Source organism: Mustela putorius, unplaced genomic scaffold, assembly GCF_011764305.1.
Source record: "Mustela putorius furo isolate JIRA1106 unplaced genomic scaffold, ASM1176430v1.1 tig00003850_pilon_pilon_pilon, whole genome shotgun sequence".
Classification (NCBI taxonomy): Eukaryota; Metazoa; Chordata; class Mammalia; order Carnivora; family Mustelidae; genus Mustela; species Mustela putorius.
The window spans coordinates 14,439,869-14,462,476 of record NW_025422002.1 but is presented as its reverse complement, the minus strand read 5'-3'; the positions used below and the strand labels follow the sequence as shown (position 1 = coordinate 14,462,476).

Here is a 22,608-nt window from a genome sequence, read left to right as displayed (position 1 = left end):
TGTAACTCAGTGGTCAAAGCGCCTGCCCCCGGACTACATTTTCCAGGAGGCCCTGCGGCGCGCATGAGCAGGAAAGCTGTGGCTCTCGGGGCTGTAACTTTTGCACGTCGTCTCTGATTCCAGGCTTCGCGCGGATTTTCGCAGCTTTTTGTCGGGCGAGAGGCCTCTGGGCTTTGCACTCAGGCGGTAACCCGTTCCGTAGCCGAGCACAGCGTGGGTGAGCGCCCAGCCGGGTCCCACCATGGCCGCGAACGTGAGTGTCTCCTGGTCTGCTGGACCCCATCTTCCCCATCTCCCCGCCTGGGTCCGTCTTGCCTGCCTGACCCTTGTCTGTGCGGGTCCCTTCTCCCTCTACATGCCCTTGTTCCGGGTTTCCGGCCGCTAATACGTCCGTTCACCTCTCTTGGTCTGTCCGGACCTTCTTGTCGGGCATTGGGATCTCCTTGTGCTAGGGCGCCTTCTCGCAGCCCTTCCTTTCATTCTCAGCTCCCACCCGGGCCCTTGGGCTTCTCCTTTACGGGCTGTGAGAACTGGACGCGACCTCCGAAGAAGCAGGTCCACGGGAAGGGTGGGGAAGCCGATACCGCTCAGGTGGAACTTATTCATCAACTGACAGACTGGGTTGTGCGGACGGGCAGGGAGTTCCCCTGGGGAAGCGTCTAAACCGAGGCTGTGATGCTGCAAAGGGGTGCGGGCGAGATTGAGAGCGGAGGAGTTAGGATGACTGTGAGAGGGAGCATTTTCCTCTGCCCAGCCCCTTGTCTTCCTAGGTGTATTTGGTTAGAGACGTCATGGCTGCAGGTGCTTCCTTTCAAAAGCCTGTGGGCCGTTTCTCCCTGCAGCCTATCCCTCTCAGGAACCTTTCGATTTAAGATTTAAGCCCAACATTCATTCAACAAACCGAGCAAGCACCTCCCACCGCGGTGCTGGGTGTGGGAGAGCCTGGTGACTCACCACTCCGATACTGTGTGAAAGTGCTTGTGGAGCCAGCCCTGGTGCCCTGCCAGCCCCAGGACGCTCCCTCCCTCCTGCTTTGCTGGAATGTCCTAGCTGCTCTCCCCTGGCCTGTTACACCCTCCTTCCAGCCCCTCCTCTGTCCCCAAGATCCCTCTCTGCCCCCTATACCCCTGGAGAGGAGGTTTGTATCACTGACAGCCCTAGTATGCTCCGCCTCAATTGGAGTTGTCTAAGAGACCTAGAAACTTCCAATGCTGCCCCTGGAAAATTTTCAGAGGTAATCCGGGACCCAGGGTCTGCCAGGGGAGAAGACAGCCCAGAGACCAGCCTACCCCCATACCATGTTCTACAGATGGAGAATTTCCCCCAGCAGGTGAAGGCATTTGCCCAGGGCCTCACAGCTGGCTTGGCCAGCTACTTCACAGAAAGATACTGAAGACAGCAGGCTCTGGGGGCAAATCCAGTTTCTTCCTGTCAGAGCGGTGTGGCCCTAATCACTCTGGGTTTGTGTTTCTTCGTGAGGATCTGTTAGTGTGAAGTTTAAGGGAGTCAGTCTGTGCTTCCTACAGTGCCTGGTGCATAGAGGGAGCTTAATACATTAAAAAAAAAAAAAAAAAAAAAATATATTCACAGTCTGACACAGATGGCCCCAGTGGGCACAGACCGTCTTGGGTATACTGGCACGTGCTCTTTGCCAAGGAATGTGTATGAATGTAGGTATCTTCTGCAGCCAAACCTTTGCTGAGTCACCCAGGAGCTGGGCGCACGCTTACTGGAGCCACCAGACCTGGTGAGGAAGAAATTTCTGAAGCTGGTGGGGTGGAGCAGGGAGGCGACAGGATTTCTTAATTGGTATAACGACAGAACTGCCCTGTGACAGAGGTACTGTGAAACATCGCCATTTTGTATGGGAGTAAACTGGATCAGAGAGGTAGAGCAACTAACGCAGGGTTACACAGTTAGTAATTCTCAGGGTCTGCGTGTCAGTTTCTGTTCCATCACTCATTGCTCTTTGCTCCTGAGCCTAGAGTGCTCACTGAGGACCCATGTATATATTCAGCACATATCAAGGAGCCAACATCAAGATAAGGAGCTCAAAGATGACCTTGAAGGGGAAGAAGAGAGGCACTGGAAGATCTCCCTCAGGATAGGGAAATCGTCCTTTAGGGAGATATGGGTGGAGGAAATCACCGTCGTCCTCCATTCCAAGACCTCCATGTTTACTCGGATTTTGTTTTGGAATGTGGGCAGAGTGTGCCCTGTCATAGCCCACCCTACCCCCACCGTAAACTGAAGTACACCTTCCTGAGCCTTTCTTTCTTCCCTCCAAACCCTTCCATGAGCTCCTCTCTTTGGCATTGGCTCCTGGATGGATGCTGAGGGGAGGCCCAGAAGGAAATCATAGCCTGCTGGCTTCCAGTTTGGGGGCTGTGCTCTAATAGCGGAACGGACTCCTTTTCCTGACGCTCTCTGCAGCTGGCTTCCAGTGTTCAGCTCTCCTTACGGCCCAGTGTTCATTTCCTCCTTATGAGGAATGTGGCTTGGAGTAAAGTGGTCGGAGAATGGCCTCTGGTCTGTCCAGATATGAAACCTAACTCTCCCTCTTAGAGGCTGAGTGATCTGGGCTGATGACGTAACTGATGAGCCTTGTTTTCCTCATCCGTGAAATGGGATAGCAATAGCTTTCCTGTGCCTGACCTGTAACAGACTGGCATGTTGCCACTGCCATCATTATGTTTGATGGTCACCTACCTGCCTGCAGTGAACTGCTCTACTAATGTTTCCCAATGGTGTGGAAATTTAAGACCATTTCTGAATCTAATGGACATCTGGACTCTGGCAGGCCTGGGCTGGGGGCATTGGGGGACAGTCAGAGAATATGGCATCAGCCTTATTCAGGCAGAGATTAACCCGAATCTTTCCTCTGGGCCCCTGTGCCAGGGGCTTGGCTCACTCTGAGTGCGCATCTCAGAACCACTTTACACCTTTGTGACTTTTGTCAGCGTACCCCCAGCCATGGCACTGGTCTTGCTGTCCATTGCAGAGAAAGGTGATAACATTCCCACCCTTTGCACCCGTACATTATGGCCTATGTCCTAGGCACTGAGCTGTCTGATAATTAAGACCTTTGGTTCTTACCAGAATACTGTATACTGGATTTTTATCCCCATTTTACTGACAAGGAAATGAAGGGCATAAAGGGGTTAATTGCTCGCCCCAGGTCCCATAGCCTGAATTGAAACCCACTCCTGTGACTCTGGAATTCTGCCATTGATAATGATAGTCCGCAATGGCCACACTTCAAACCATACTTCTGTTATTGCCTGGATGAAACTTGACCCACTGACCATACTAGGGATGTACTCCAGGGTCTGCCTCTGAGATCTGTATTCAACACCATCTGCTCAGGCCCTGGAACCTGCTGGGATCCCCCAGCCGGCAGGGGTCCCTCATTTGGCACTGGACCTGCTCCTCACTGAACACTCAGCACGGCTTAGTACTATTTGTGCCTGCAGCTCAGTGGCCCTGCAACCTCCCCTCACCCCTGCAAGACCCAGCACAGCCCTTGGGAAGCTGAAGTGTTCAAGTGTTGTTCAAGTTTGTTGAATCAAATTAATTGTGTATGTCTGATAACCTCTTCGTAAAACAGTTTGGCAGTTTCTTAAAAACACACATCATCCCTGTGATCCAGCAATTTCCCTCCTCCATGGGTACTCGTTACCCAATACCCAAGGGAAATGAAAGCACATGTCTTCATAAAGACTTTACAGGAATGTTCATGAAGCATTGTGTATAATAGCTAAAAACTGGAAATAATCAAAATACCCATCCACTGGTGGCCAAGTCAGCAAATGCTGTATGCTCCTAGACAGAGTACTACTGGGCCATGTAAAGGAATGAGCTACCACCGCAGTGTAGATGACCCGTCTCAGAATCTGGACAGAAAAGAGGTTGTGCTGTATGATGGCCCCATTTATATTGACTTCTGTAAGAGGCAAGAGTCATCTGTAATGATACAAACTCAAGGACATGTTACCACTAGGAGGTGGGAAGAGAAGAGTATTGGCAGGAAAGAGGCACAAGGTAACTTCTGGGATGATAGAAGGGTCCCGTATCTTGATCTGGGTGTCCGCCAAATGGGATAAGCATTTGTCAAAACTCATCAAACTTTATGCTTAATATCTGTGCATTTTTACTGTATATAACTGAAACTAGTATACACAAATAGCAAAATTCAATTTACTTTTTAAAAAACTGATTTTCATTTTGATTTCTTAAAATATTTTTTCCTCAGTATTCCAGTACGACTAACAGGAGAGAACATGTCAAAATGACAACCAACCCCCAGCCAGGCTTCTTGGAACGGCTCAGCGAGACCTCGGGTGGGATGTTTGTGGGGCTCATGACCTTCCTACTCTCCTTCTACTTAATTTTCACCAATGAGGTAAAATGTCTGGCTTCCCTCTGTACAGAGTGAGGGTCCCTGCAGTATCAGAGAGCAAAGGCTATGAATCCAGAGGCTGGATGTGCTAATAGGGCCTACCTAGATTTTACAACAAGTAGGGTGGAGGGGGAGGGTGATGGTGCTGTATTAATCAGAATTCTTTCTCTTGTGACCTGTCTTATAACTGCCCTAAGTAGGAAGACAAATGGATTGGTTCACATGCCTGAAATCCTGGGGTGGCAAAAGGTTCAGGCATGGCTGGATCCAGGTGTTCATGTTGGGTCACTAGGAGTCTCCATTTTTCCATCTGTTGCCTCTTAACTTAGCAGCCCCATCTCTTCCAAAATCAACTTAGCAACAGTTGCAGAGAAATGGGTTAGTGTCCCGGCTTGTCTCAGTCCTCTCTCTGAACTAATCCCTGTGGACAGTGGACCCATGTTCTGATTGGCTAGGCCTGGGTCACATGTTTTGGGCAGCAGTACAGATGGGCCCATAGAAGCTATAAGGACTCAGGAGTGGAGGGAAAAAGGCAGAGTAAGATGGGGGGGGGGGCACACAGACAAAAGCACCAGCTGTTCCCAGCATGGGGTGGTGCTGAGAATTAGGGGAGTTGGGGTGTGCAGCAAGAAGAGGGCTGCCTGGGAAAGCAGGAGTCTTTGGCTCCAGTTCCAACTGTGCCACTCACCAGGCCTCAGTTTTCCAACTGTAAAATGGGGAGATGAGTCTCCATGTTTCCCAAGGTCCCAGACTGCTGGGATATACTGCCATGAGCCCAACTGTTGAACCACACCTAAGTTGAAAGGTGGCCTCACTCCCTTTTGCTCACAGGGCCATGCACTGAAGACAGCAACTTCCCTGGCTGAGGGGCTCTCACTTGTGGTGTCCCCTGACAGCATCCACACCGTGGCCCCAGAGAACGAGGGAAGGCTGGTACACATCATTGGGGCCCTGCGGACATCCAAGGTACATTTGAGAAAGGTTGCTGACCCCACCAGATGCTCAGGGCACATGGCTGGATGTTGTCTGGGTGAGGATTTTGAGCACGTGGGCTCTGGAGATGGGCACACATGTGTGACTCCCGGCCGCATCACTCAGCAGCTGTGTGGACCAATCACTTGAGTCTCAGCATCTTTATCTGTAAAATGCAGAGCATACCTGCTCTGAGCAGTCAGTGGGATTAGGTCACTCACCTCTTGGCACGGTGCTTGGCCCATGGCCAGAGCCTTACAACAAGGTGCTTTAGCGGTTAGGCTCAGCGTGTGTGGCTGGCACAGGGCTGAAAGGGACTCCAGTTGTCTGATCTCTTGTGTTTGAACCCTAGTACACTGTTTTTGGCACCATGCCATCGGACCTTGCCAACCAAGCCGGGACCATGAGGCTCCCTGTCCCCGGGCAGTGGGTGTGAAGGACTTAGGATGGGCAGCCTCACCCGACTCTCCCGCCCAAGATAGCCATGGTAGTCTCCGCTGTGTTCCTGTCCTTTGTGCCGGTCTCTTGTCCAGTCCCTCTTTCTCTGGCATCCTGGGCTCATGGGAGCCTTGGCCTCTGTTCTGTGTTTTGACTTGTGTGATTCTTTTCGAAGCTCTTGTCTGATCCAAACTATGGGGTCCGCCTCCCAGCTGTGAAGCTACGCCGGCACGTGGAAATGTACCAGTGGGTGGAAACCGAGGAGTCCAGGTGAGTGGCCAGGGACTGACTCCTCAGGCAGGAATACTAGAGTGACAGGTGTTGGGATACAACACAGGTGGCTTTTGATCTTGATGCTTCTAATGAGAGTGGCTCCAAGAAGGAGGGAAGACGAATTAGCCCCCTTGTGTACTACCCCATCAGGGGATGCCCAGGCTCAAAACATGTCTGGATCCAGGCTGCAGACAGTGCTTTCCTATGTGTGGGCTCTGTGTCCTCTCCCAGACCAGAGCAGAGATGGCCCCGAACTATGTCCTGTCCTAGTATGAGTCTGAGGGCAGGCATCCTTAGGCAGCCAGGGGCCCCTTGGAGCTGAGCAGCATGGACTGTGAGTGAGGGGTGAAGAGGTGGCTAGGGGAGCCAAGGCAGCTGGAGAAGGGGGGCCTCCGTGGGGCTATCCGGCACAGAGGGTGCAGCCAGGTCTCTGAGCTCAAGGCAGGGCTGCCACCCTTGGTGTGGGCCTAGTGGAAGCACATTTCAACTCAGGATGAGAAAGCTCTTTTCTTCAGCATGGGCCTTAAAGGGGTGGAGAGGACTGCATGGTGGGGAGTCAGCACCCTCTTACCAGGCTGCTCCAGACAAGGCCTGCTCTCATTTAGGGATTTTGACCTGGTGGCCCAAGTTGCTTCCAGCCGGAGATGCTTAGAGATGGGAATGCTTCTGGGGTGAGAGGCTAACTCTGGGGCTGCCTGTGCTTTCCCCGCAGGGAGTACACTGAAGATGGGCAGGTGAAGACAGAGACAAGGTACTCCTACAGTGAGTACCGCCACCCCCCTATCTCCGCATACATGGGGTCTCTGCCCTTAGCGGAGACTGACGGCAGTGGGAAAGGCGTGGAACCAGGCATCGGAAACCCTGGGTGCCGGTCCTCAGGGTCCTGCTGTTCCATTCAGTGAGGCTCCAGGAGCCACCGTTCCAGCACTGAAGTGACCACAGGCATAGATAAAAGGACAGAGCCAGTGGGCCTCAGACATGTGGCCACTCTTACCATGTTTCTGAGTTGTTCCCTCTCCCTGTGACAGACACCGAATGGAGGTCAGAAATCGTCAACAGCAGAAACTTCGACCGGGAGATTGGCCACAAGAATCCCAGGTGAGAGCTGGGTGCCCAGGCCTGAGCACAGTCTTGGCTACTCCTCAAGGGTCCCCAGCCTCAGCTTCCTCATCTGAGTGATGGGATTGAGTTCCTTCTGCCTTGTGAACTGATGAAAGTCGGGGACTTGGTTCTGAGGCCAACTCCCAGGCTGGGCAGGACCCAACTTCCTGAGCCCACACAGGCTCCCCTCACACTAGTCAAGAACGAAGGGCCTGGACCCGAGTGCCTGAAGGAACTTGCATGTCCAGAGCCAGGGTGGGAATAGCCATGTGGGTGGAAAGATAATCAAGAAGGGTGTTCAGGAGGCAATGGAATTTGATGTGGGCCTTTGTAGGATTTTGGCAGAGAGCGGCTAGGTCAGAGAAATAGAGGTGGTGAGCTGGTCTTAGCGCTGGAGCATGGCTTGGGTGGGGCTGTGCCAGGATGGGTTGGGAGCTCCCTGGGGCTGGGAAGGGTCAGGGAGGCTGTGAAGTCCACAGAAGTTCTATCTGACAATAGGTGGCTGGGGAGGGGGAGGCCGGTAGGGGCCTAGGCAAGGAAGTACGAAGCACTGGGTTATAGGAGACAGGAGGAGGGTGCTTTACTCGGGCGAGGAGGACAGGAGCATCCTGGGCGTAGGTGTGGTGAAGACAAAGTGCCTAGGCTGGTCTGGACTTGCAGGAGCCCCCTGGGTGGGAACCCTGCTGGGCATAACCCAAAGAAACCCGCAGAGCTCCCAGCCGGCACCGTACTCTGCCAGTAGCGCCTTCTCTCTCCCACAGCGCGATGGCGGTGGAGTCGTTCACGGCCACAGCCCCTTTCGTCCAGATTGGCAGATTCTTCCTCTCAGCAGGTGAGTCTCCAGCCCCTTCAGATGAGCCAGCAACACCCAGAGGCCCTGTGCTTCTACTTGGCTTCCTCCCAGGAGCGGTGCGGGTACAGGTGTGGGATGAGCCTGCCGGAGGGAAGGCGGGTCCCAGGAGTAGGGGGACTTGTACAGAAGAGCCCCACCCCAGCCGGCTCCTCTGAGACACGGTCTCTTCTGGAGAATAACTACCAGGCCTTGCTGGTGCCTGATCTGATCAGACAAAGCTGAGAGCCAGTGGTAGAGACAAGACCGCCCCCCCAAGGGGTGAGCAATTCATTGCAGGAAGCCACCCCCAAAGTGACTCCAAAGAGAGGTTCTAAAGGGACAAGGCAGCGCCTGGCGTGGGAGAGAAAACATGCAGGCACCAAGTAGCCAGGGCAGGGGAGGAAGGGTGGAGCCCCAGCGCTCCGCCAGGAAGCTCCAGGGCCTAGCTTGTCTGCCATCTGCCTTGTCGCTTGACTGGTGGCTGCTGTGCCAGGCAGCCCCAGCCTCAAGGGTACTACACGCAGCAGGGGAGCCAGGCACGGACAGGTAACAGCATCCAAGGCAGAAGGGGTGCAGGGCTCAGGCTGTTCCCGGAGCTGCAGTGGCTCCTGCTGGCCATGAGGGCAGACAGGAAGGCTTCCTGGAGAAGGCAGAGACTGAAGGGGACCCCCGCAGTACAGAAGGAGGGGTTGGAGAAGGGTGCTCCCGATGGGAAGGAGGTCAGGTCAAGGGGTGTGCCGACTGGGGGAGGTTGTTTGCACACCACTGTTGTGACCACTGCACACTCCCAGGCCTCATTGACAAAGTGGACAACTTCAAACCGCTGAGCCTGTCCAAGCTGGAGGACCCGCACGTGGATATCATTCGCCGGGGAGACTACTTCTACCACAGTGAAAACCCCAAGTATCCGGAGGTACGTAGGGGCTTGGGCTGCTCACACAGCAGAGATTAGGGCCCTGGGATTACCACCCCTTGGACAACACACAGGGGACACATTCCTGCTTGGGACACGGTTTCGATTCAGTTGAACTGCTTGGCCAAACGAGATTGGAAAGGAGAAGCCTCGAGGTGCTGGGAGCACCTGGGCAACAGTGTGCAAGCAGGAAGAGCGTGTGAGCTTTGGGATTCGATGGGGCCACGGACACAGGACCAGGCTGGCTGCTACTGGCGTACCCCAGCCCACTTCTCTTCCACCCCCAGGTTGGAGACCTGCGCGTGTCCTTCTCCTATGCGGGGCTGAGTGGCGACGACCCTGACCTGGGCCCAGCTCATGTGGTAACCAGCTTCCCCAGGGCCGAGCCAGGCAGGGCCTCCTCAGCTCCCACTGTGCACGGTGCCCTGAGTGGGGGGACCCCTCCTCTAGGCCACGCGTGCATGCACTCCCCTCCGTACCCAGGCGGCCCTGCCTCTGAGTGGCTTCAGAGCCCGTGTGCTGGACAGCCGTCTGCGGGCGTCCGTGGGCCGCAGGTTACGGGGCTGCTCCCAGGCAGCTTTGCAGAGACTGCCTAGTGATGCTGGTGAGAGTTCTGCCAATTGCATGCAGCTTTTCTTCCCCCTGGCTCCTAGTTTTTGCCCTATAACTACTTGGTCTCAGGTGCCTGACCCTGTCACCTGAAGTCCCAGCCCTTCCCCTGTGAGGGGTCCTCCCTGGAGCCTGAAACAAAGCAGCTCAGCCCAGCTGCCCCAGGGGGCACACAGCGCGAGGGGTGCTGGGCAGGGCCAGCTGATCCCCTCGGCTCTGACGCTAAGGTCTCTGACCAGGTCACTGTGATTGCCCGGCAGCGGGGTGACCAGCTACTCCCCTACTCCACCAAGTCTGGGGATACCTTGCTTCTCCTGCACCATGGGGACTTCTCGGCAGAGGTGAGTCCATTTGTGTGAGGGAAGGGAAGGCAGCTCCCTCCCTCCCCATCCCCACCTAGAGTTGTTCAGTCCATGCCTACACGGAGAGCATGGTCTGTGCAAACGGAAGGAGTAAGTCTCCGTGTGTGTGCAGCACGAAGGGGACAAGAGGGGGCACAGCACACCCCTCCTACTCCTCAGGCTTCTAGTCTCCTGTGGGGGCAACTCGCCAGAAGAAGCAATGAGGGAGGATACCCTTGTACTGAGTGTTGTGAATGTGGGGGCAGAGGAGGTCAGCAGAGGGGTCAGCAGAGGCCTCGCTGAGTGACAGTTTGGCTGCATCACAAGTGAAGAAGGTGGACTCAGAGCCAGCAGCATGCGGGGGTCAGGCGGTCACCAAGGCAGGAACGGGAGCACAAGGGTTCCCCTGGCAGGTGCTGCCCAGAGGAGGCAGGGCTACCCAGTGGGCAGGGGCCTCCATAGGGGTGTGGGACTTCTTTCAGAGCTTCAGGAAAGTGGGGGGATTTAGGGCCACAGAGTCCTGGACGGGAGTGAGGGCCGTACCCCATCCCCATCTGTAAACTGGGGAGGGTCATGCGTCACTGGAGTCCTGTCCTTGGCTGATCATGGGTAGTTCTGTTGCAGGCCCTAAAACTTAGCCTCTCTTCTCTAGGCAGAAACCCTTTTCTTTAATGGAAAAAATTGTTTTGCGTTGTTGGTGAACACTGTGTGTCACTGATGGGAAGTTCTGTGCTTACCTGGAGTAGGACTGCAGGACTCCAATCCATAAGAGAAAGGGCTAGTGGCTGGGGGGATAAGGCGTAGCTGTGGCCTTCCAACCCTGTTATTAGGCCCTCAACTGCCGTCTTTCTCACTTTAGCCCCCAGCTCCAGGTGGTGATGGGCCTGGCCTTTTCCTTTATCCAGGACCAGGGTGTGGCAGCCGGTTACCAGCCTTGGGGCACAGCTGCCACCTCCCACTTGGGCGGGGATGAGTCACCCTTTCCATCAGCCGCTCTCAGGGACTTTCTAAAATTAGGAGGCCCTGCTGAGGCCACCTCTCTCTCCAGCAGCTCTGTGCACTTCAGCCCCCTGCAAGTGGAGGCCTGGGTCTCCACACTGTCCCCCCAGAGAGGAGTGGCCTCCAAACTTCCCAGGCGGGAAGTCTTGGACCACACTGACCACCCTGGGCCTCTGACACAGGGTCTGGGGTCTCTGCCAAGCCAGGAGAGAAGGTCCTAAGCCATAGAGGTGGTGAGGACCCTGAGGAGGAACCCAGCCCCCGTGAGTCAGGATGCCCAGATTCCAGTCCCAGAGGCAGGAAGGTTGCGCATGGACAAGTATGGACCCCGGACATGGCCCAGGTCAAGCCCCGCTCTGCTTTCCGTGGGCTACAGGACCTTGGGCCCATTGTTTATCTTCTTGGAGAATAAGAATTATGATCCCTACTTTATTTAGTTGTTGTAAAGATTATGCATCCATTTATTCTGAGGCTCCATTTCCTAATCTGTGAACTGGAGATGAGCATGTCTACCTTGTGAAGTTAGTTTCAGGTTTAAGTAAAGCAATGCTGGAAAGCACTGAGGACAGTGACTGATAGATGGCAGACACTAAGTGTTAGCTGCTGTTACTGTTATTGTCCTAGATAACGACGGGGGCCTCTCCAAAGAAACACATTCAAGCCAACACTGGAAGAAGTGTGGGAGCTGACTGGGCAGGACTGTGGGCAAACCAGCTCTAGGTGGAGCCAGCACACGTGCAAAGGCCCAGGGGCAGGAGGTGGACATTTGACCTGGTCCCAGACAGGCGGCAGGGCCTTGGCTGGGGGCCATGGGGGAGGAGGTGACGGAAGCAGGGAGACCAGTGGGAGGAGGGTCTTGGAGTGGTCCTGGTGAGAAAGTGTAATTGTGGTGAGAGATTTGGGGAAACGGGGACACAGCTTGATAGGATTTAGGTGGTCCCTGGATTTTGGTGGTCCCTGTGGGGAGGCACAAGCTGTGAAACACCCCAGTCGTGGCCTGTGCAGGCAGGAGGTGGCTGTAGCACTCACTGAGGGAGATGCGACAGAAAGGACCAGCTGTCAGGGAGGCTACAGGGTTGGTGTCAGACAGCATGTGGGCAGCGGAAGGCCCAACCCAGGGCTGTAGCTGGAAGCTGGGGGGAGAGGGGTCACTGGCGGGGAGGACATGGGACTGACGCTGCTGCTGAGGTGCAGAGAACAGCCTGAGGGAGGGGGCAGCTGCAGGTGCGGAGAAGCAGGGGCGACGTGGAAGGTGAGGCATGCCAGAGTCGCAGGAAGAGCATCTGAGGTGAAGCACCACGCACACTGCTATCAGAGGAAGGGCCGGGCAAGGCATGCCAGCCAAGGCGATGGGCTAAAGACTCTTACCTTCATCTATGGGGCAGACGCTTAGGCCTGGGCAGGCAAAGTGCCCTTACATCCTGTCTGCTCGGAAATGGCCAGCGGCTCCTAGGTGGGCATGGAATGCACCCCTTGGCACCTGCCCTGCCATCCGGCGAGACGGGGGCCCCTAGGAGACCGGAGACGTGACACCTCTCCCCGGCTTTGTCCTGCAGGAGGTGTTTCGTAGAGAACAGAAGAGCAACTCCATGAAGACGTGGGGCTTGCGGGCTGCTGGCTGGATGGCCATGTTTATGGGCCTCACCCTCATGACCCGGATCCTCTACACCTTGGGTAGGTGTGCAGACAGGTCGGGGGGATCTAGTTCACCCTCGTGTGGGCCCGTGTGCTGCCTCTGTGCTGCTCACGCGTCTGTGGCCCTTTCTAGCTCGCAGTGCTCTTCAGGGCCAAGAGCGGGCAACTGGTCCATGTCTGTGTCCTGCTCCACAGCACTGGGCTGAATGGGCCGAAGAAGACAGATACGAAGGATAAAGGCTTTCAGGGGTGGGGTGGGGAGTTCCAGCTCCTAGGAGGCTGGTCTAGGCCTGGGGATCTGACAGCCTTCTGTCCCCAGCCCACCTGCTCCTTCTTTTAGCCCTTTACTCCACAAGTGAAGCAGCACAGCGAGCAGGCTAGCCAGCCCCTGGAATCGGTTATGTCAGAGTTCTGGGACACTGGGGCCGTGCCCTTTCTGTCTCAGCTTCAGTTACCTCACCTTGTAGGCAGAGTTTTGTGGATATTTGGCTAATAGGAAACACCCCCCCCCAACCATGGTGGTTCCCTCCCCACCCCAAGACCTGGGCCCAGTTTGGGGCAACCAACAAGTTGGAGCACAAGGCAGAGTACTGGGTGACACACTTGGCCAGAGTTGGCACCAGTGAGCTTAGCAGTTGCCAGGTGACCCGGCCTGGTGTAGGACTGAGGCCCTGGGTGACTGAGTAAGTGCTGGCCCCACACTGTTGATCTGGGAGGATGGCATCTCAGGGGACTCGCAGGCAAGCCTTTACCCCAGTGTGTCCATACCCAGTCTGTTGACTGTGTCCAGCCTGTGCCGGGCCGCACAGAAACCTCTCCCCTCTTTACCCTTTCTGGCTGAGAAGAGGTCTGGCCACAGTACCTCCCAGGCTAGGAGGAAAAAGGACACTTCCTCCCCTCCAAGGCATTTTTGGAGTCGGTCAGAAGTGCAGGTGGAGTGACTGGGGAAGTTACAAGGCAGAAGCCCTCATTCACTGTTCTCTTCAGGCAGTGAGTACTTACTGAGTGCCTGCTGTTTAGGACACTACTCTAAGCTCCAGAGAGAAATGCAATGAGCAGAACAAAGTCCCTGTCCTCTCAAGGCTCAGAACCACGGCTAAGAGCTCAGGCTCTGGCCTCAGACAGTCTTGGGTTTAAAACCTGGGTCTGGCACTTTCTAGCTGCAGGACATTGGGCAAGTTGAACTCCCTGGGCCTGTGACCTTGTGGGTAAAAGGAGGGTAAGAATAATACCAGCCTCCCCAGGCGGTTTGAAGAGATGGTCCACACGGTGCCCTGCATATGGTCAATGCACAAAAACATGAACTCTGCTTATTAGGAGGGCTATGGTGGGGTATTGGTGGGAACAGACCAAGAGGAGCCAAGAAGTGGCCTGCAGGGTCCTATAGTCATGGCAGGGCAGCAGGCCTTGCTCTGCAAACCCAGTGGCAACAGACTGCGGGGGCCTTCTAGAACTGAGGGGGAATTCCCCCCACAGACTGACATCAGCTAGGGAATGCCAACCTGGAGGGATAGACAGGCCAAGGACAGAGTAAGTCCAGATGGATTAGCTGGGTCCTAGACTTCACCATACTGGGCCAGTGTGGCAAATGCAACACGCCACCCTTGCGACCAGATGTCTTCTCTTGGCTTCTGACTGAGAGTGACATCCAGTCTTAAAGGCTACAAGGCACTTCCACCTGCCTGCTCCTGGAGTGGTGCGTGGTACCCGGGGCACACACCTTCTCTGGATCCACCAGCTCTCATGGGAGGCTGTTCGCCTTCCGCCCCAAACCCCTGGACATCGTCGGCCCATCCTTGTCTACAGACAGGAGCGACCTGCTCACCTCATGTGATGCAGAGCCTGGTGGCCTCAGAAGCCTCACCACCTTTCTCTTCCCCACAGTGGACTGGTTTCCCGTCTTCCGAGACCTGGTGAACATTGGCCTGAAAGCCTTTGCCTTCTGCGTGGCCACGTCGCTGACCCTGCTAACCATAGCTGCCGGCTGGCTCTTTTACCGGCCCCTGTGGGCCCTCTTCATCGGCTCCCTGGCCCTGGTGCCCATCATCGTTGCTCGGACGCGGGTACCAGCCAAGAAGCTGGAGTGAATCAGGCCCTGGTGCCCAGCCCCACCCGTGTGAGCCTCAGGATCCTGCTCCTCCCCCTCTCCCCCTGCCCCTCTTGACCCCAAGTCAATTTTGGATTCTGCGCCTGCTCCGCTTCTTGAGGAGCCACACTTGGCTCTGTGCACAGGTGTCAGGTACTGGTTTATGTGTTCCCCCTGTTTTGCTTGCCAGTGGGCAGCTCTGGTGAGCAGAAGGCAGTCCCCATCTGGCAGGGTCACAGGTGCCCTCCTTGCTTCCTTCCCCTCTCTTGGGACTGTGTGGCCGGTTCACATGCTTCGCTTAGCTGAAATCTGCAGACAGGGAGGTGGTAACACTGCCCAGGCTGCTGCCTGATAACTTGCCGCACCCCTCTCCTTGGAGACAAGTGCCAGGGCTCTGTCACAGTTGGTGTCCACTGTGAGCCCACAGGGCCAGCGTTCTCGCTGTCCCTGAGCAGGGCCGAGTGCCAGGACAGACTGAGCACACTCCCCTCCCCGCCGTGCACAGGTGCCCCCCATCCAGCCTGGGCACAGAACCCACCTTGGTACTCAAAAAAGAGGACTTCCCCTGAGGTCATGGTAAGGAAAATGAGACATTTGGTGGGCTTGATGTGTATTTTATGGTTTAGCCAGAAACTTCGTATGTAGGATTTCCAGAGGTCCCGAAGGTTGTTTGCCTTTGTTATATGCTTCATGGGTCTTCTACCCGAAAAGGTAATTGTTTCAAATCAGATTCAAACAAAGCCCTGCTTAAATGATGAACCATTCAGACTGTTACAGAAAAACTCCTTATAATCTGTCCATTGAAGTTCATTCAGGCACAGGAATGTATGAAACGGGGGTGTGGCTTCCTGGTTTAAGAAAGTTTGCTCTGTCAGTACTTGGGGCCAGTGGAAGGCTCGAAGATGCTTTTGAAGCTAGCGCTTGCCAAGGGCTTCCATTCTGGGAGGAAATGGGAATTTGTACAAGGCGGGGAAAGGCCTTTCCTTTCATCCTCTGGCATCAGAAACAACCGATTTCCTTGAAGATGAATTTTGAGTTTTTAGCTAACCATTAAAGGAAGAGGTGGGAAGCTTTCCTAAGTGGTCTCCCTCAGCGTGACCCCCATCAACTTGAATCAGGAACTGGAGGCCTGAGGCTTGTGCAGCTCTCAGGCCTCATTCCTTTCGCTGTGGGGCAGAAGGGTGAGACTTTCCCTTAAGCCACTGGGCACCTGCCGCTGAGTGACTCCTAGAACGTCCATAGCTTCACTGCTATGTACAATCTACGTGTACTTCCCCTGTTCCCTCTCACCCCCCGCTGAAAGATCGAGAATGTTGTCACCTTGATGGTTTAAAAGATCTTTCGTGTACCCTTTATCTTTTTATGACTTGGACTTGGACTTACTCTCCCTGGCTGGGAATGGCTGCTTTCAAAAATTGGTTGGTTGTTGAATAAGTGATCGGAACTCGCAAAACTAGCACCCTGACAATCTCGTTAGCCTGCGAGGTCTGTGGTGGCTTGAGATTCTTCACGCCGACAGCTGGTCCCAGAGATGACATCTCTCGATCTAAGAACTGATACAGTATTCACTGCTGCAGTTGTCACTGAATCTCTAAACTCTTAAAGGATGCTTCTGGAAAACAGTACATCTAGGTGGTAGCTATCTGTGGGATTTGGTTTGTGTAACTTGTTCTGGTACAGATTTTAAATTACTACAAATTTCAGTCCTGTTTTTAAAGAGCAAAAGAATGTTAAATATTTGAAGTCTTTGGGAAATCATGAAATTTGTATTATCTTCGTATTTTTTGATAAGAATTCAAAATAAATTTTAAAATAGCTTTTATAGGACCTTGCCGTTACTCTTTTTTTGAAATTTCTCTTAAACAATTCAGCCACAGAACTAAGAACCAAATGAATTTTTAGAATTCAGTTCTAAGTAGCTTTTAGTAGTTAAAATAGGTTTCTATTTTTCTTAAAAAGGCAGCTCGATACTTTTAGCACTTTGAAGCCTTACTTACCAAAGCCCACTTTGTTTTTGGATTGATTTAAAGTACTCAAACCTCCCCCAACTTCAGAATGCGTCAGAAAAGGTGGCTGGAGCCACAGTGTGACACCATGTGATAGGGCCCCTCCACCCCGGGGCTTTAGGTCAACACAGACCCGAGTTCCAGCCCCAAGCCTGGCTGTGTGACAGTGGCGCGTCTGCGATCCCTGCCTCTCAGCTTCCTCATCTAGAAAATGGCAGTGAGGCTGTTCTCCCTCCAGCACCATGGTGAGGCCTCAGTGAACTCAAGCCCATGACATGCCTGCCTTGTGGCACAGCACCTTTTCCCTTTTTGCCTCCTGTTCAGAAGCAGAGCTGTTGACTGTCTGCCCTGGAGCTGACAATTTGTGTACGCTTTGCGACAAGCTCTAAAGCAGGTGATTTCCCAAAACCACCTCTTCTTTGTCAGACCTGAGGTTCGGTTCCATAATGCCTCTAAGGAGCAGACATGGGCTGGAGTGAGTAACAGGTTGCTTGCTTCTAGGGTCTGGAAGTGCAAGGCTCTGCAGTTTCCATGGCAACCCCGGTTTGTTGTTCCACACCAGCCCTCCAGCCAAGCTCTCACTGCTGATGAGTCACACCCCAAGTGTTTTGTTTGTTTCCCTTGGATAGAACTGGCTCCGATTTTTAAGGGCTCCTGTCAAAGGTTAAGTAACATCTCTCTTCACTTTCCATGTGTGGAATGATGAGTTCACCATCTACCTGAGAACAAAACCTGGTCTTTAGTCTCATATGTGGACAAATCACTCTGTCATGCGGGTGTTCTTAGCCGACCATAAATCTGAAAGAAAAACGCAGAGCTGAGTCTTTTTAGGTAAATGTTTTATTTTTTTTCCTCAAAATGTTACAAAAGTTATTTCTCCTGAATATCTACAATGCATAGAGCTTTTATAAATTTATCCACAGTGGATAAAATCTGGTTGACACTAACCCACTTTCACTAATATTTCTTTAACTCTCAGTGTGTTTCCTTTCCTGATTTCAGCTCTTGGTTTGAGTCTTCTGCCACCCTGAAACGTTACTTCCAAAAGTGGGTCCCGCTACCATCAAAACTGGAGATGCCCATACTTCCCAACTGCTCTCCCTAACCCATGAAGAGGCATCATTAGGCAGTGTTAGTACATCTGGCTGAGAGAAAAAGGCATGGCCCTGACAGAAAGGCTCCACCAGCTGCAGGAGAGGCAAAAGCATGAGGGTCTGACAGATGAAGAACTCACCTGAAAGGAACTGTGCATTTCTAAATCAGCCAGTGGTTTCTATAAGAAAATGGACTCCTGTTTCCAAAGGCGGCTAAGCGACATCAAGGTGGTGGGAGAGTCTCCTGGGAAGTGTCCCAGAGCTCAAAGTATAAGGTGCAGAGATGGACAGCTCCGAAAGCCCTACCCCACATCTATCCGACAAGGCCCGGGCAAGACCAGACCCACAGCACCCCCTCAGCTTAACCCCTCTGTTCCCTGGCCCTCATCCATAGCACACGCTGCTTCTCTGCCTTCTCAGAGGAGATACCACAGCCACCAGGGCTGGTACATCCCCCAAGGCAGGTGTGGGGTTCAACAGGTGGCCACTCCCATCACAGCCTCTCAAAAGGGAACAGGTGGGAGGCCGCAGCCGCCTTCTCCTTTTTGGTCTTCTTAGGGCACTTTGGCTTCTGTTGTTCTTCAGCCTCTCGGTTCTGGGGCCAGGAGGCAGCCAGGATCCTCGATGCTTCTGCTTGAGAGCTGGTCCCCTCCTCTTCATCAGAAGACAGTCCACCTCCAGCAGGTCCTTGGAGAGCTCTCTCCTCTCTCTGGATGGGGAGGGACAATGGTGGGCCTCAAGTCAGCCATCAGATGGCAGGGAGCACCGCCAGAGGGCAGTCAAGCCCCAAGCAGCAGCCACCCCGACGCCCCCCCTCCTCCAGCCAGTGGCTTTGGGAGGGCAGGGAGGGCCACCACACGGGGCTGGGGGAGAGCCTGCCTCACACTGGGGACTCCACCGAGCAGGGACTGGAGAACTTGCTCTGGGCTCAGTGCTGGGAAACAAAAATGTTTATGCAGGGGACCGCGCTCAGGGAGCGTACAACTGAATGTAGATCACAGGACTGGTGCTTTGCACTTCTTTACCTCACTCCTGCACAAAAGCGCACTACCGTCTTCAACTGCACAGGACCAGCTTTCTGTGCCAAATGTTCCGAGGAGGCACTCCCTGACCAGGACCCACTGGGGAGCTGGGCATGGAGGGTTTGGATGCAGGTAGAGCATGTGGGTGGACGAAATCAACATAGAGCCTGGTGAGACGTCACCCAGGGGATTTGAGGGAAGAGCGTGTCAAGAATATTTTGCCAGTTTTAAAGGGAAACTGGCAGCATGTGGAGTTGCAGACAGGGAGAAAACGGGTGTGGTTATAGCTGTGCCAAGAGCACATTTCTAACCCAATACTGATCTCACCACATAACCATGTGGAGGGGCCTCTGCCCCTCTGGGAGACCCTCTGAGGGTGACACATCCACCTCGCACAGGCTGGCCCAGCCCAGGGAAGGTACCATGAAACACGACTTAAGTGAGCAACCCCGGCCCTGGAGGATAGTCGCAGGCACAGGAAGTGCAGCCAGGCTACGGAGGGCACGTCAAACACAGACACACAGGGTGCCTGTCACTCCCTGGATGGGCTCAGCATGAGCTCAGACCCAGCAGGCACCTGCTTGTGGCAGATGGGAGCAGGAAAGGGGGTTGTTGGGCTGAGGGCTGGAAGGACAGCTGAGGCACACACCAGGGACCCAGTTCCCAACAAGGAAAGTTAAGGACACAGGTGCCTCAGAGACACAGGACTCTGGTGACAAAACAAGGCATCTCTGGACAGAATCCAGGCCCAGGGTTCTGAGTCCCCCTCTTCCACTTGAGCTTGTCTCTTTCCAAAAAAGCCACACTGACCTCGTCCCCATAGCGAAGCTTCAGCCTCTCCCTGATGAGCAGTCCCCTGACCAACAGCTTCCAGTTCCCGAGGGCCCGTTTCTCTCTTTTCTGCAGGCAAAAACAAAGAACACAAAATGTTAAGTACTATCACTTTCAGGAAAAGTGTCTAGATGGAACCTATGAACATCTGAAGATCTAAAGATCCAAAATCAGATTCTTCGGTTAAGAGTTTCTCAACCATGCCATGTCTGTTTTAAAGGAGCATGATTTTATAAAGTGATGCATGTAAAAGGCACCAAAACAGAAGCCTCTTTTTAACTGTTAGCAACTTGAACATCTTTAAGGTGGAGGCTTGGATCACAGGCAATGCCTTTCAGTAGAGGCAGTGGTGGATGGCAGGTGCGGCAGCCACCAGAGCCGGGATCCAGGTACACAGTGGACAGGGATGCTGGATGGTGAGGTAAGGACAGGACCCTGTTTATCCAGGGCTGGCTCCCTAGGGTGCCCTCTGGCGTCTGAGAGCTGGAAAGAGCTTCGGGGCCCACGGTCCCTCCTGTTACCCACAGTGCAAGTGAGGCACCTGCCCCCACGTGGGGGCTCGTGTTCCCCGCCCTTCTGCTTTCACCTCAGGCCCCCACCCAACCCACCCTGGCCACATGGCTCACCTCCTTCTCCCGCTTCTCAATGAGCATCTGCTCCTTCTCCCAGGCAGCTAGGAGCACATCTTTGTATTCCTCGCAGACAATGTACCCGTCGGTTCTGTAAGGACGCAACAAGGATGGCCCTACTTGAGGCTGCCGCCTCCGGCCTCGCCTCCCTCCGGCCTCGCCTCCCCCTTGCAGAGGCCAACCAGCTGCTCCCCAAAGAATTTCCAGATCAGGTATCTGCAGTCCCAGCCCTAGCTGCCGAGAGCACCCGTGCAGGAGGCAGGCCTGTGGACTCCGGCCCTGCATCTTCCCCATGCCCAGCCCCATCCGCTGGGATGACAGAGGTCACCTAACCAAGAAACGTGCTGACCTCGCCTGGTCCCTTGTCCCCAACCCCCAGGAGATGGTTTTCATCTAGCATCACGAGCATGTGGTTTCATTGGTTTTGCTGCCTCTGGATGGAGGCAGTCAGCCCGAGTAAAAGTGTGAAAGGAAAAGGTAAAGAGTTAAGGCTGACTTGGCAAATCCAGAGTAAAACCCGGAAAATGGCCTCAACCCCGACATCGACTTCCTGCCCCTCCTCTAGGACAGCCCAGCCCTCCTGCCGGTGCTGCAGAAGGACCCTCACGCACATGGGATGGGAGTAGCCTTTATGGAAATCGAAGCCGGTGATGGCCTGGACACAGTCAATGTCCAGCTTGCGGGCCACGCGGTGCAGGTTGGGCAGGTTGAGCTGGACGCAGCCAATGGGCATCATGCTGGGCAGGAAGAGGTACACGTTCCCAAACTCATTCCGGGGGACCTGCAGAGAGAGGGTAGCACAGCCGGTCTAGCCAGCAGCAGTGTGCAGCAGGCCGGTCCTGACCCATCACAACACTGCCCTCACCTTGCCATCCACAGCCACAGGCGGCTGGTACTCCTCCGTCTGCCACTCGCCAAACAGGCCCAGGTCGTTGTGGTCCTGCAGCTGGGGCTCAGCAAGGCGGGCCTTCCGGGCCCGGTTGGAGTAGCCTTTCACCATCTGCACCAGAGGGAACAGCCAGTTTAGAGGAGGACCACCGCTTTCAGAGCACTTACTATATACTGAGTACTGTGCTGAGGGCTTTCCTGAACCCATGGCCTCATTTAACCTCCATGAGCCCGAGATGCACGCACTTCCCACCTGCTTACAGTGCCTAGTACCACCGTGGCCCCGAGGACAGCTGCTGCTAGCCAGCACCTGCAGATGGTCCCTGCTCTATGCACTATGCCCCAGAGGGCGGTCCCACCACTGTCTCCACTGCGCAGACAGATGGGTGACCCGCGAGCTGCAAGCCACTGCCTACAGCCACAGGCCAGAGGGCCAGAACCAGGCTTTTACCAGCCACACCACGTGCTCTACCTTCATCGCAGACAGGGTCACTGGGGCCTGGAGATGAAGTCACTGAAGTCCCATCGCTCAGTGAGTGACAGGGCTGGGATTTAAACCCGGGAACTAGCTGTGTCATGCATTCTGGAAGGCACTGACAGCATGGGACCCGCCACACACTACCTGACCATGTCTAGTGCCCAGAAGTTTCACTGGGGAGCGTGAGCAAGAAAGCTGCGTACGTGTCACAAGGAGGAGCAGGATGGGCACACTGGGCGCCTCTGGCTCAGGACTCAGCACGTTTTTTTGGAAAGGGCCATATACAGCCTAGCCTGTATTACAACCCTTAAAAAATGTCACATGTCTTGCATGCTCGAAAGATCCATCTTACAAATTCCCCCATTAGACTAAGACATAATTAAATGCTTTTTCTTCCTTTGGTCTTTCTCAGGTTAGAAAAGTCAGCCCTGGATTCCTCTCCCGGGTGTGCATTCAGCAGCCCGAAGTGCCCAGGCCTCTGTCCCCAGTGCGCCGCAGCCGCCGCACCCTCCCCCCCTCCCCGCCCCTATGGTTACCTTGTAGGGCACTTCTCCCAGCCTCACCACTCTGGCCTGTTTCAGCCACGTGTCCCGGGAGTGCAGGGTATGCACGCAATCCCTGAGGGAGCCAACAGAGGGAGACAGGACAAACTGAGTCCATACCCAGATTGGAGCACTCGCGGCACAGATGCCTGCCTCACAAGTCTCCCCAGAAGGAAGGGCTCAGGCCTCCATTCTCTCCTCAGGCTGGGCTCCTGGGGGAACCAGGAGACCTGGGTTATACAAACAGCTAATCTGGACTTCCTATCTTCTCAAAAATGTGTCCGTTTACAAATCTGACCTAAACAGAGTTGTCTTGTCTGTCATGAACTGCAAGCCAGGACTCCCCCACTCCTCCCACAGTGGGAGGCAAAGCAGTACTGGTACCCTCCACACCACCGTGCCAGCACTTGGCTGCCCAAGGCCCGGTCTGCTACTAAACACAGAGATGGGGGAAGGACCGAGTGTCCAGAGAAGGGGCAGGGAACCCCCAAAAAGACCACACCAGAACTGCGAGCTAGGG

The 22,608-nt window shown here is 54.5% G+C and overlaps 2 protein-coding genes across 6 annotated transcripts in view; one reads left to right on the top strand and one right to left on the bottom strand.

The window, feature by feature from the left end:
* The first annotated feature begins 37 nt into the window (after positions 1–37).
* Positions 38–16,420, top strand: TMEM43 (transmembrane protein 43). 2 transcript variants are annotated; one of them, XM_004738603.3, is made up of 12 exons: positions 39–253; positions 4,253–4,402; positions 5,231–5,365; positions 5,985–6,079; positions 6,795–6,844; positions 7,111–7,180; positions 7,945–8,015; positions 8,807–8,928; positions 9,216–9,290; positions 9,777–9,878; positions 12,434–12,551; positions 14,397–16,420. In XM_004738603.3, exons 1-12 carry the CDS (start codon positions 242–244, stop codon positions 14,597–14,599), a joined length of 1,203 nt encoding a protein of 400 aa, XP_004738660.1. In that variant the 5' UTR covers positions 39–241; the 3' UTR covers positions 14,600–16,420. The 2 variants fall into 2 exon arrangements, with proteins under 2 accessions (XP_044919298.1, XP_004738660.1); XM_045063363.1 differs by lacking the exon at positions 5,231–5,365 and having other exon boundaries at positions 38–253.
* A 1,008-nt stretch (positions 16,421–17,428) lies between these two features.
* Positions 17,429–22,608, bottom strand: part of XPC (XPC complex subunit, DNA damage recognition and repair factor) — a 52,436-nt gene continuing 47,256 nt past the window's right edge. For all 4 annotated transcript variants that reach the window (XM_013054933.2, XM_004738600.3, XM_004738599.3 and 1 more), the window contains 6 exons: positions 22,083–22,164; positions 21,046–21,180; positions 20,792–20,961; positions 20,178–20,271; positions 19,531–19,620; positions 17,429–18,407 (listed from right to left, as the gene is read on the bottom strand). In XM_013054933.2, coding sequence (XP_012910387.1) covers positions 18,192–18,407; positions 19,531–19,620; positions 20,178–20,271; positions 20,792–20,961; positions 21,046–21,180; positions 22,083–22,164 — 787 coding nt within the window. In that variant the 3' untranslated portion in view covers positions 17,429–18,191. The remainder of the gene's footprint in view (positions 18,408–19,530; positions 19,621–20,177; positions 20,272–20,791; positions 20,962–21,045; positions 21,181–22,082; positions 22,165–22,608) is intronic.

What these genes read in the sequence shown, in the direction of transcription:
- TMEM43 (XM_004738603.3), top strand. An exon ending in ACTTAATTTTCACCAATGAG is followed by an intron (nt 4,403 to 5,230) that starts GTAAAATGTCTG and finishes TTTTGCTCACAG; the next exon opens with GGCCATGCACTGAAGACAGC. An exon ending in GTGGAAACCGAGGAGTCCAG is followed by an intron (nt 6,080 to 6,794) that starts GTGAGTGGCCAG and finishes CTTTCCCCGCAG; the next exon opens with GGAGTACACTGAAGATGGGC.